Source organism: Gracilinanus agilis, chromosome 1 (assembly GCF_016433145.1).
Source record: "Gracilinanus agilis isolate LMUSP501 chromosome 1, AgileGrace, whole genome shotgun sequence".
Lineage (NCBI taxonomy): Eukaryota > Metazoa > Chordata > Mammalia > Didelphimorphia > Didelphidae > Gracilinanus > Gracilinanus agilis.
The window spans coordinates 436,924,912-436,937,089 of record NC_058130.1 but is presented as its reverse complement, the minus strand read 5'-3'; the positions used below and the strand labels follow the sequence as shown (position 1 = coordinate 436,937,089).

At 34.5% G+C, this 12,178-nt stretch overlaps 1 protein-coding gene across 1 annotated transcript in view; it reads right to left on the bottom strand.

Moving 5' to 3' along the window:
* The window catches only part of ADCY2 (adenylate cyclase 2), a 574,349-nt gene that overhangs the window by 67,520 nt on the left and 494,651 nt on the right, over window positions 1-12,178 (bottom strand). Inside the window, exon 17 of the mRNA XM_044681919.1 lies at window positions 7,442-7,579. Coding sequence (XP_044537854.1) covers window positions 7,442-7,579 — 138 coding nt within the window. The remainder of the gene's footprint in view (window positions 1-7,441; window positions 7,580-12,178) is intronic.

The window sequence follows — 12,178 nt, the reverse complement described above, 5'->3', positions numbered from 1 at the left end:
CATCATGTGTGTGGTGGTTTATAATTTTTTTATGTATCAATCTACTGATCAAGCCTTTGATACATAATAATATTCATCATATTATTAGACCTAGTTACTAAGCAACAGTCTGGTATTCTTTCTTTTACAGTTAAATCATCATCACTTTTCTCCTCTTTCCTTATTCTTTTAATTATTTCAGTTCTTAGTGTCCTCTGATTTTACATATCCTTTAAAAAATGAAGAGACTCACACTTCACATGACATTTTAATAAGGGTTTGAATTGTGGAATTGCTTCCAAGATTTTGCATGTCATAGTTAATACAGCTTAGCATCATGCTTTTTTAAAAGAACTGAACAAAATCAATGATTTATATTCAGCATCTGGTTCACTTCTTCCTAGTCTGTTCACTAAAATGTCATTGTTCCAAAAGCCCAAATAGATTATTGTGATAGCTGCTTCCTTGCCTCATTACTGTATATCACAGAAGGAAATTAAATTGGTCCAGTCTACAGAGTTTGCTCTTCACAAGGTCATGCTAATTGTTATCCTGTAATATCTTTGTTAGATAGTTGTGAGTTGACTATTTGTGAATTTGTTCTTGTATCTAAAAAAAACCACACTATGATTAATCAATAGGAAGATTCTCAAAAGAATTTTAGAGAGCATTAAGAAAAATATGATGCAAAATGACAATAAAAATGCCAAGAAATAAAAGAGTAGCAGTGGTTTCAACACTGTCTCAGTCCCAAACATCCATATAAAAATCAACTTAGTCAAAAATCCATATATATTAACCATATAATGCTCCAAATCTAGATATTCGAACGTATTTGGTCTTATTTTTTCAATTTTTCACTTAGATGTTCAGTATCCTACACCTACTTGAATATTAAAAGCAGACCCAATGCAGTTATGTATTTTTATAAAAATGGTTTTAATATATATGTATATATGTTTATGTGTGTATAAATATACATATTCATACACACATTTTTGCGTGTATGTGTGTGTGTGTTAGGCAGAGTTTACTTGGAGTTTTATCTCTTCAGGGTCTATTCAACAAAAATAATTCTTCCAGAGATCAGAGACTTGGGACAATCTGCTAGTCTCTAAATATGTCTCTTTGCCACCAAATTCTTTCCTCTTCAATCTATCACTCATATGGCTGCTAAAGTGATATTTCTGAAGAAGAGATCTGGTCATGTAACTCTCCTGCTCAAGAAATTTCAATAGCTTCCTATTTCCTCTATGACCAAATATAAATAAATGCCTCTCTATTTGATATTTAGAGCCTTTTATATAGTCTGTCTCCAACAAAGCCTTGCAGAACAAACTCAGATTATTACATCTCGCCCATTCTGTATTTCTGCCAAAATGTCTTACTTGATGCTCCCAGTACATAATATTTCATTTCCATCCCTTTGTAGAGTTTGTTACCAATGACTCCGTTGTATTGTCTTCTTACCTCTACTTCTAAGAATCCCTAATTTCTTTCAAAGCTTAGTTCAAATACCCGCTTCTACATGAAACTTTTCTTGATCTCCCTTAGTTGTTGGTGTTCTTTCTTTGAAAACTACTTTGCATTCATTTTGTAATGAGTTATCTGTGTATGTAGCAGAATCTAAGCTCCTTCAAGCAGGGATCATTTTATTGTTGACTTTGTATGTCTAGTGCCTATCATAGAGCCTTGTCTATAATATACCCAAAGAGCATTCTAAAAACCTTAATACAGAAAAATATATCTTCCTTTCTTTGTCCTATCACAGTAAGCTTTTTCTTCCTTATTTTTTTTTAATTTTCTCAAGGTTTGCTCTTTTTGCTAGTCTTGGGATTGAATTGGAATTAAGTAAAGTAGAGTTATACAAAGTCCTCAGCCTCACTGCCTTCCAGTGTCACTAAAATCCAATGGCAGGGGCAGCTGGGTAGCTCAGTGGAGTGAGAGTCAGGCCTAGAGACAGGAGGTCCTAGGTTCAAACCCGGTCTCAGCCACTTCCCAGCTGTGTGACCCTGGGCAAGTCACTTGACCCCCATTGCCCACCCTTACCAATCTTCCACCTATGAGACAATACACCGAAGTACAAGGGTTTAAAAAAAAAATCCAATGGCAGGACAAAAGGGAAGATAAATGGCCATCTAGAACCTCAGATGTACCATTGTCCTGTTATCTTGCTAATCCAGATCCATAATTACATAAATATAGCCTCAAATTAAACTAATTTAATTTGTGATAAAACTCAATCTTCAATATAGAAAGGTACATGAAAAGGGCTTTTTAGAAAGTAGAACATACTATAAATTAAATTGTGTACCTCAACCTTAGTGTATCAATATCTTCCATATAGTAAATTAGGGAATATGGGGAAGAATTACAACTCTTGAGGGCGGCTGGGTGGCTCAGTGGATTGAGATCCAGGCCTAGAGATGGGAGATCCTATGTTCAAATCTAGCCTTAGACACTTCCTAGCTGTGTGACCCTGGACAAGTCACTTAACTCCCATTGCCTAGCCCTTACCACTATTGTGCCTTGGAATCAACACATAGTATTGATTCTAAGATGGAAGGTGAGGGCTAAAAAAAAAAAAGAATTACAACTCTTCCATAGGTTAAGGAATTATTATTTGGTTCATTTGTTTATAATGTATTATTGAATGTTTCCTTTACAGGACAGGAAAAGTTACTCTCCCCACCTTTATAGAAATGACGCTTCCCATTTGAGTATTCAAATTACTTAAAGAAAACCACTGAGTGTTAGTAGGAATCTAAGAAAAAAAAATTGAGGGAATATTACTCCTTTTAATTCAAGGTTCTGATAAAACTCTGCCTTAATTGTTTGCCAAGATATACAGGAACAGTGATAGCTTTATAATGGAAAATATGTGAAAAGGTCCCAAACTTGTCTTACATTAGAAACTACATACTGGGGGCAGGTAGGTGTCTCAGTGGATTGAAAGCCAGGTCTTGAAATGAAAGGTCTCGGTTTCAAATTTGACTTCAGATACTTCTTAGCTGTGTGACCCTGGGTCACACTAAACCCTAAGATAAAAGGTAAGGGTTTAAAAAAAGAAAGAAAGAAACTGCATACTAATTCGATACAATATTGAGATTTTACTTGAAAGCAGGGATAAATATATTCTTCCCTTGTTCTCATCCATTTGTTAGAGAGACTGTTGTTAAATTAGTTTTCTTAAAACATTGCTTTGTATTCCTTTACTCTTTCCTGTACATGTACCTTCAATGGCTCCATTCCATTTAGGTTTTTTTGTTTGTTTGTTTGTTTTTTTAAACGCTTACCTTCTGTCTTAGAATTGATACTAAAGTATTGGTTTGAAGGCAGAAGAGTAGTGACTGGGGTTAAGTGACTTGTTCAGAGTCACATAACTAGGTGGAAGTTAGATTTGAACCCAAGGTTTCCTTTCTGCATACCTGGCTTTCTGTCTACTGAACTACCTTGCTGCCTCATACTCCAGTCAAATTATCTAGTTCTTTACTCTCCTAAAATGCCTACACTTTTCTCCATGCTTTTGATCATGCCATTTTCTTTGTCAAGAATCTCCTTCTTCCTCTCTATCTCAGTACCAGCTTAAGTCTCATTTACTCAATGAAGCAAATTGTAACTACCCAAACTTTCTTCCCCTAAAATATTTTCTCATCTGACACTTAACAGATACTAGTTTTAATCAGTTCTTTTGTTTAGATGTCTTATTTTCCCATTTGTAGGCTACTCAACAGTAGGAAGAGAATCACAACATTTCAGATACTTCAGAGACTATCTAATGAATTCTGTAACTGAATAAGAATCTTCTCTATAATGTCCTCAGCCAGGGGGAATCAAGGTCCCTCTAATGAGAGGGGACCAATTACTATGTAGGGTGGCTCATTTCCCTTTTGCTAGCTCTAATTGTTAGGTTTCCCCCACTTAAATCAAGCTGGAATTTGCCTTTCTACAACTTCCATTGATGATTCCTTGTTCTGACCAGTAGGACCAATCAGAATATGTCTAATCCTTTTTCTACATGACAATCTTTTCAATTAGATACACATATTATGTCTTTCCTAAGTGATTTCTTTTCTGGGCTAAACGACCCTATGTTATACAAAACTGGACATATTTTATTTATTATTTTTTTAAACCCTTAACTTCTGTGTATTGGTTCATAGGTGGAAGAGTGGTAAGGATGGGCAATGAGGGTCAAGTGACTTGCCCAGGGTCACACAGCTGGGAAGTGTCTGAGGTCGGATTTGAACCTAGAAACTCCCATCTCTAGGCCTGACTCCCAATCCACTGAGCTACCCAGCTGCCTCCTGGGCATCATATTTTAGAAAGTGTTTTGCTAACCTAGAGAGCATCCATAGGACAACAATGGAAAGGTTGAAGGACCTCAAGATTGCAATATGAAGATCAATCAAAAGAATTGAAGAATTTTAGCCTAAAGAAGAGAAGAATCATGGGAGGTATATATATATATATATATATATATATATATATATTCAAATACTTGAAAGGCTGCCTAGTTTAACATGAAAGTAAATTTCTGATTCATCCCCAAATTAGGATCGAACTAAGAAAAATGACTGGAATTTCATTTTTCTTTTTCTTCTATTCCTTACTTTCTATCTTAGAAGTAATATCAAGTATCAGTTCCAAGGCAGAAAAAAAAGATAAGCAATTGGGGTTAAGTGACTGGTCCAGGGTCACTCAGATGGAAAGTATCTGAAGTCAGGTTTGAACCAAGGACCTCCTGTCTCCAAGTCTGGCTCTCTACTTAGCCACCTAGCTGCCTCTCACTAAATGATTTTTAATGTTGCTTATGCAGATAATGTTGTGTCAAAGAAGCACACTAATGCTGTAGGAATACAGGCTGTTTTGAGGATACATTACTTAATTTGATTACTGCCTGGGCTGCTTCTTTTCCCTCATGTTTTCTTGGTCTTTATCTCTTTTTCTCGTTTTTAAAGATGATACTGAATTTTAATTCTCTGCTTAATGACATTTAAAACCTTATTCAGCTTTTTATCTTAAAGAAATGTAATTAAGGAACTCTCTGATCCATCTGCAGGTCACTGGTGCATTGAACCTCAGTCAGCACTGCTATAATGGTTGGTATCTTGGTTATTGTTTTAGGCAAATTCATGACTATAACATGAATATAATGGCACTCCACAACAACTGGCTTGTGAACAAGACTGACAACTTTGAGGGAACACAGTTATTGAAGATACTAAGGCATTAACATGGAATTCATCCCTGATAGCTAAGTTTCAATGATTTTAAAGGTTATTATTGAAAAAAGTTTAGCTATTATCCATTATTAAACAAAAAAAGACCTTCTTTGGGAACTAAAGACCAGGTTTCATGAAAAGTAAAATCACATGGCCCAAAAAGAAAAATCAAGAGTATTTTCAGTTTTTCAAAATACCTTTATGTTTCACAATATTGTTTCTGATTTTTTTGATAAAGAAATTTGGTTGCAACTAAGGAAGAGGTTCATATAAGTCCTCTGAACTTTCCAAAATATAATCCATCAAGGTCCAATGAAAGTCTACACTATGCTATTATTAAAATATATGATGACAGCTGTAAATTTTAGTAGACTTTACATTGAATTTATTGACTTTCAGACCAGGATGAGATCTTTTCAATTTTGTTAAATGAATGGAAATTTATGCTGAATTAATAGTAATTCTTCAGGTGGATTCACAATCACTTAATCAACAGGCATTTAATAAATACATATTATGTGTCAGGTATTGTGCAGGTTTGTTGTTCAATCATTTCAGTTGTGTCTGACTCTTCATGACCCCATTTGGGGTTTTCTTCACTAAGATATTAGAGTGGTGTACCCTTTCCTTCTCCAGTTCATTTTATAGATGAAGAAACTGACAGAAACAGGGTTCAGTGACTTACCCAGAGTCACACAGCTAGTAAGTGTCTAAGGCCAGATTTGAACTAAGATCTTCCTGAGCTCAATCCACAATGCCACCTACCTGTCCATTGTGCTGGTACTAGGGATACAAACACAAAAATAAGAAAATTTTTATGCTCAGAGTTTCATTTCTTCCACTATATTGGAAGAATACAGTATGTCCTTAGATAAATATAAGTGGATATGTTTTATATATCATTATATATTATGATGCATGTAGTTAGGATGTTGTACCACAGGACCCCAGAATTCCTTTATTATTTCCCAGAATTCCTTTCCTCTCCCCACCACATTAAGTCCTCACATTTTGTTTATAAGATGTGTAACCCCACCCTCTTCTCTCTCTTCTCTGGGGATTCTGTGCTCTCTCAGCCCTAAGTGTGTGGTCCTGGAAAACTTTTTTCTTTATTGAGGCTATTACTTTTGTCTTGCTTCAAGTTATTTTTAATAAACTATGAAATATAATACTTGAAGCATTCGGACATTAATTTTTAATCTTACATATGTTTTTCTATATTATCCTATATTACATCAATTTTATTTGTGTCCATATAGAAACACATTTATGTGTGTGTCATTGTGTATCTATTTCTCACAGTATATATTATGCACATAAAATTCATGTATATATTAGACACATATTATGTGTAAATATTACATAAATATCATTCTGCATATATAATATGCATGCTATATGTATATACAGGTTCCAGGAGGTATGTGAAAGGCTTTAAATGCCAAATGCAATTCACTGGTCTCTGTTTTCATGATGAAAACACATTTACGAGGGCCCAGGAGAACCAAGGACAGTAAAATTTTTGCCTAAATTTCTCAGAAGAGCAGTTCTTAATAGCAGTGACAGCTGTAGCCCTGCCTGGGCTTAAAGAACAGTGAATTCCCAGAAATCCTTCATTAAATAAATACTTTCTCAGCTGCTGCCATGCCATATACTCCCCTCTGACTTTGTCATCTTCCCCATGGTCTCTTGATCCTGATTTGGTAATTTCATTTATATTCCTAGTGTCAGATCAATTCAATTAAAATTAAGCAGCTACTTTCTGCAGATCATAATGCTAAACACTGGAAGAGATGAAAAGTTTAGACAACATGTGCTCTGCAACTCAGAATGCTTCTTCTGTATTATGTGAACCAAATTTTGGTAATAGTCCTTGGCTTGGACCATTATAACTCCCAATTTTGTTCTTTGGAACCATTCACTCGTATTTCTCTGTTTTCCTCTGGGTGAACATCTGTGTCTTAAGTTTCTGATGTCCTTCCCAGCCCTTTGGTCCATAGCAATAGCAGAAGTAGCCCATAAAACTTCCCTACCTAAAAAATTTTTGAAGATAATTTCAAATGTCTTCTTATGATCATATTGAAAGTTGAAGTAAAATTTTATCAAACATAAATGGTATTTATCTCTCCACTAAAACAACTACAGGTCTCAATCATGGGAAGTCATTAAGAAATCCGAAAGAAATAGAAAAGGAATTGGCTGAAAGAATGCCAAAGAATACAAGTGGAGGTACTTACCATGTTGAAGATGGCCATGGTTAATATAATGGTAGTAGTGGTAACTGTGAGAGTTATCCGTGGCCAAGGACGGTTTGCAATTATTCCAGATGACTTCAAAATCCACAATAATGAGGCTGAGGCTTTTTTGCTGCATTGCTAGAGAAAATGAACAGGAACTAGAATATCATGACCATTTTCATATATGTGAATGGAAATTTAACAGATCATACAGACACATATATTTATGTATATGCACACATATGCATGTATCTACACACAGCTTTATTTATATAAACACATATGTATATTTGAATAAAGCATAACTATATTTATGAATACATACATACATGCCTGTATGTTGTATTACCCATTAACTGTCATTTTCAGAGAAACTAACTCACCAAGGTAATTTGACTTAGGTCACTATAATAGTTTTGGGCTTATAATTTTGTGATAAATAAATATATAAAAGCATTTAATGACATAGCTATAATCTTGAGTAATACATTAGAAATAATCTTTTAAATCTCTTCACATGCCTACTTCTGAGGAAAATCATTTGAATAAATCAAATCCCTCTGTTGGTTATTTTGTGGAGTACATCATGGCATTATCAAAAACATTTCTTATAAATTCAGCTCAAATTGTGGAGGAGGCAGTACAATCTATCTAATAATAATAATTATAATAGCAACAACAATAATAATGATGATGATAATGGCAATTATCATTGTAATCATACCAAATGTTCATAATATCCAAACTACATTGAAAGGATGAAAAGCTTTTAAAGCTCAGAGGTCCAGAAGAGAAATTTAAAACTCTATGGCAACAGAATGAGAAAGATGTCATCTTTGTTGTTCTGTCTGCTTCTAGAGATGGCTCAAAGATTTTTCATTGACCTTACAGTGGGTTGAGCTTACATTTTGATACTCTTATTCAACTACCAAAAAGGAATGCACTTACTTTATCCATCTAAAAATAGTTTATGAATAATATCAGAATAGTGAATTTTCCTTCAACCATTCTTTCTGAACCTCCAAAATGATGAGATTATAAGATCAAAAACTTACAAAATACAGACTTAGTGCAAGAAATTAAAAACATGTAAGAATAAGATGAGATAACTATCATTCCTGCTGCAATATCTGTTATGCAATTATAATGAAGATGCTTTCAATGATCTTAAAAAATTGATGAGCTGGTATCCCAATAATTTTATTTAACTACAAAATGCAATAACTTTTTCTATCTGTGCAACAAGGCAGCTAGCAGTATAGTCGATAGAGCTCTGGGTCTGGGACCAGAAAGACCTGAGTTTGGATCTAACCTAGGACACTTTCTAACCTTGTCCTTGGTCAGTTGTGTGACCATATGTTGAAAGCCGTTATATGTAAAAAGCCAATTGGAGAAATAGGGTCAAATTTAAGGCCTGTTATCTGGATTCCCTACGTGACCAATCCAGGCTGAGGCAGTCTTTGTGTTTGGTCCTGGTCACCTGAGCCCTGAAAAGCTCTGATACCAGCAGGTAGATTAATCCAAAAACAACTTGACCCCTCCAAGAGGCTATTAGGAGTCATTTAGAGAAACAGAGTCTGTAATAGATGTTTTATCTGGATCCCATTACAAAATCATCGGCAAGTAAAACTGCGTGTATGATTTTTCTGCACTACATGTCAGATGCAGATAGAATGGACCATCTAAGGTAAAAATCCGAGGCTCCTCTTTTGACTCATTTTTAGATCCCCACATCCTCTCAACATTCTTATTGGAAAGCTTTGAGTCCTTAACCAGACCAGCAGCTACTGAGTTAACAATTCCTCTCCTTGACAATTTCTCTCCTTGATAATTAAGAAGCCTGAAACCTAAAAAATATATTACTTAGATAAAGACTGGAGCCGGACAATTTAGTCCAGACTATCTGACCAGGTGCAGATCTGTAAATCAAGGCAGAACGCAATTAGTAAACATCTCCATGAAATTTATTTCTGCTCCCAGAAGTAAACCCTGCTAATTGGTGGTTGGAATTTGGCCCTTGTCCTTGCACCCATATCTCTACTTTTTAGACTTTAATGGATTGTGTATGATTTGTAACCCCTTCACAGCTGTTACTCTTTCTTTGTGTTCTTTGTTTGAAACCAGTATAAAATAAAGTCCAAATCCCATAGCATCGGATCAGCATGGGCTAACCTCTAGTTCGGCTGTTCTCAGTTTCTTTTCCTGTCTTAGCAATCCGACGCCGTAAAACGCCACTCAGGACCCCTGACATATAGAGCTGGTCCTCTATAACCATAGGCAAGTTAACTTAACCTTTCTTTGCCTCAGCTTTCTTTACTGTTAACATGGAAATAATAATAGCTACCTCAACAAGATCATATTTGAAATGTGTTTAATAAAGTGCCTGGCACATCATAAGCACTTAAATGCTTATTTCCTTTCTTGAAAATAAAGGAATAAAACCTGGAGAGCAGCTTGTCCAAGGGCTGTTTCTAGCTGTACTCTGTAGAATAAAAGGAAAAGAATGGTTGTCTATATAATAATAATATTCATTCTCATCTTAGTGTCTCTAGTTACAAAGTCAATTTCTGAGTCTCAAAAGTAAAAAAAAAAAACCAATCAACATCTTTAAACAAATAAGTTGCTCCCTACCACCACCAATGACCTTTATATTTTAAGTAGAAGATATTCTGATAGAGAGAAATCAGTACTCTAAGGGATAGATTTAACTCCCCAGGATATTGTTAAACTGATAATACTATTTGAGGCTTGTTTTGGTGGGATTTATCTACTATTTTGGTGTTAACCTATGTGTAAATGGGACTCAAAATAGAAAGTGCTAATTATTTAAGTATATAAAAAAGCAGTTTTCTTTTTCATAGAGTTCAGAAGAGAAAATAAAGAAAAACATTTTTGACAGACTATTGTCCATACTTTCCCTAGTGATTCTGATTTTCTTCAAGCCCAAAACAATCCCACTATAATACCAATAAAAGTGAAATAGAAAACACTTTGTAAAATCTATCATTTACATTATTTTGCTATTGTTATATCTGCCAATTCCTCTTGTTTTTACTATCTATCTGCATGCTTAATAAGTAGAAACATGATGGAAGTATATTCCTTGCTATTTGTTTTATGCATAAAGATAAATAATTAGATTATGAATGGAGAAAAGACTTGACAATAATTAATTTTAGATATCTCTACACATCATCTTATATTTATTTAATTATGTTTTGATCATGTATCTCAACATAGACAAGACCTATTAATAATCCTCAAAGTCTACGTGAAACTTATCTACTAATTGCATCTTCAGCCCCTCTTACCTTTTCAATTATTTCTACTACTCCCTATATAGGTTCTTTCAAAAGTTAAAGTGCAATTTTAAGCTACACAAGCACATAAAGCTATTTAAGATAGTAAAACTTAAAACTGAACTAAAACTTTTGGGATATCCTATATAGATAGAAGATCATCTATCAATGGCAAACATCCCAAATATTTCCCTTTAAAACAGAATCCTGTGAAAATCAATCCAAAAGGGTATAGATGTGAAAGGGGTGCTACATATTTTCTTTTTAGTCTATCTCTAATTCTCATGAAGATTGCCCTTATTTCTTTTACATTTTGTGTAAAAAAGGTGATGATGTGTTATAATACCCACATTATTAATCCATACAGCAAGAATTTCACTTAATTATATAGTCAGTGTTGATATCTGGGGTAGATGTCCTATAGCCGTGTTGGCAAACCTATAGTGCATGTGATGGAATGTGCCAGAGAGGGTTGCTCCCTTCTCCCTCTCCATGCATGTCTGAGGACACTTCTCACATCACCCAGACCTATTCCAAGCAGCCCAATGGGAAAACTTCCTCCCTCCCCTGTCTGGAGTAAGGCAGGGGGCTCGCATGTGGTGTGAGGGTTGCAGTTGGGGCACTCAGTCTATAAAAGTTTCACCATCACTGTCTGTCTCAGAGCATATGCTCTACAGTTGTAATTTGAGGATTATCAGATTCTGTTTAAACTTCTTTAGTCACTAGGATGTTATTTAATATACCAAGTAGATTCTTTTAGATGTAAAGCCTGAAAGTAGAGTCTCCAAGTGCCTTATGAACAGTAGGGGTTCACTTTATATTGTTTATTATAATGATGGTAATGATAAAGTCTCTAGTACTTCATTAGATCGATAATCTAATTGCTGTTGGACTTTCATCCAATGATATATGTTTCAGTGTTCCTGTATCTCCTTATTCTATGCCATTTTACCCATCTAACACATGATACCTTCTAACAATAATAAAACCAAAAAGACTGTTGTAGTATATACACAGTGGAATGTAAATACTTTAACTGAAATATCACAGAAGTTTATGCTGAAAATAAAACTGGAGATTAAAACATAGTCACATATTAGGTTAGCTCTTGTACCAGTAGATAGCTATTTTGATTTCTACTAGCCAACCATTGAATATTTGGTTGGAAAGTTTGGGGAAAAAAATCTATTTTAGTATGATTCTAGTTAGAATAAGTTTTTGCATAGGTTCTTAATAAACTATTAGAAGTCAGACATTCATATCCAAGTACAAAGTTTAAAATTTTAAATTTAAGAAGACATTCCAAAATTCCTAAAGCAATATTAAGAACAAAGTATAAATAACTATGACAGAGAGGAAGAAAAAGAATCAGTTTCATGTTATGATCAATTCAGTGAAAAATCTTTTTATTTATTTCTATCACAAATAGGTAATGTAG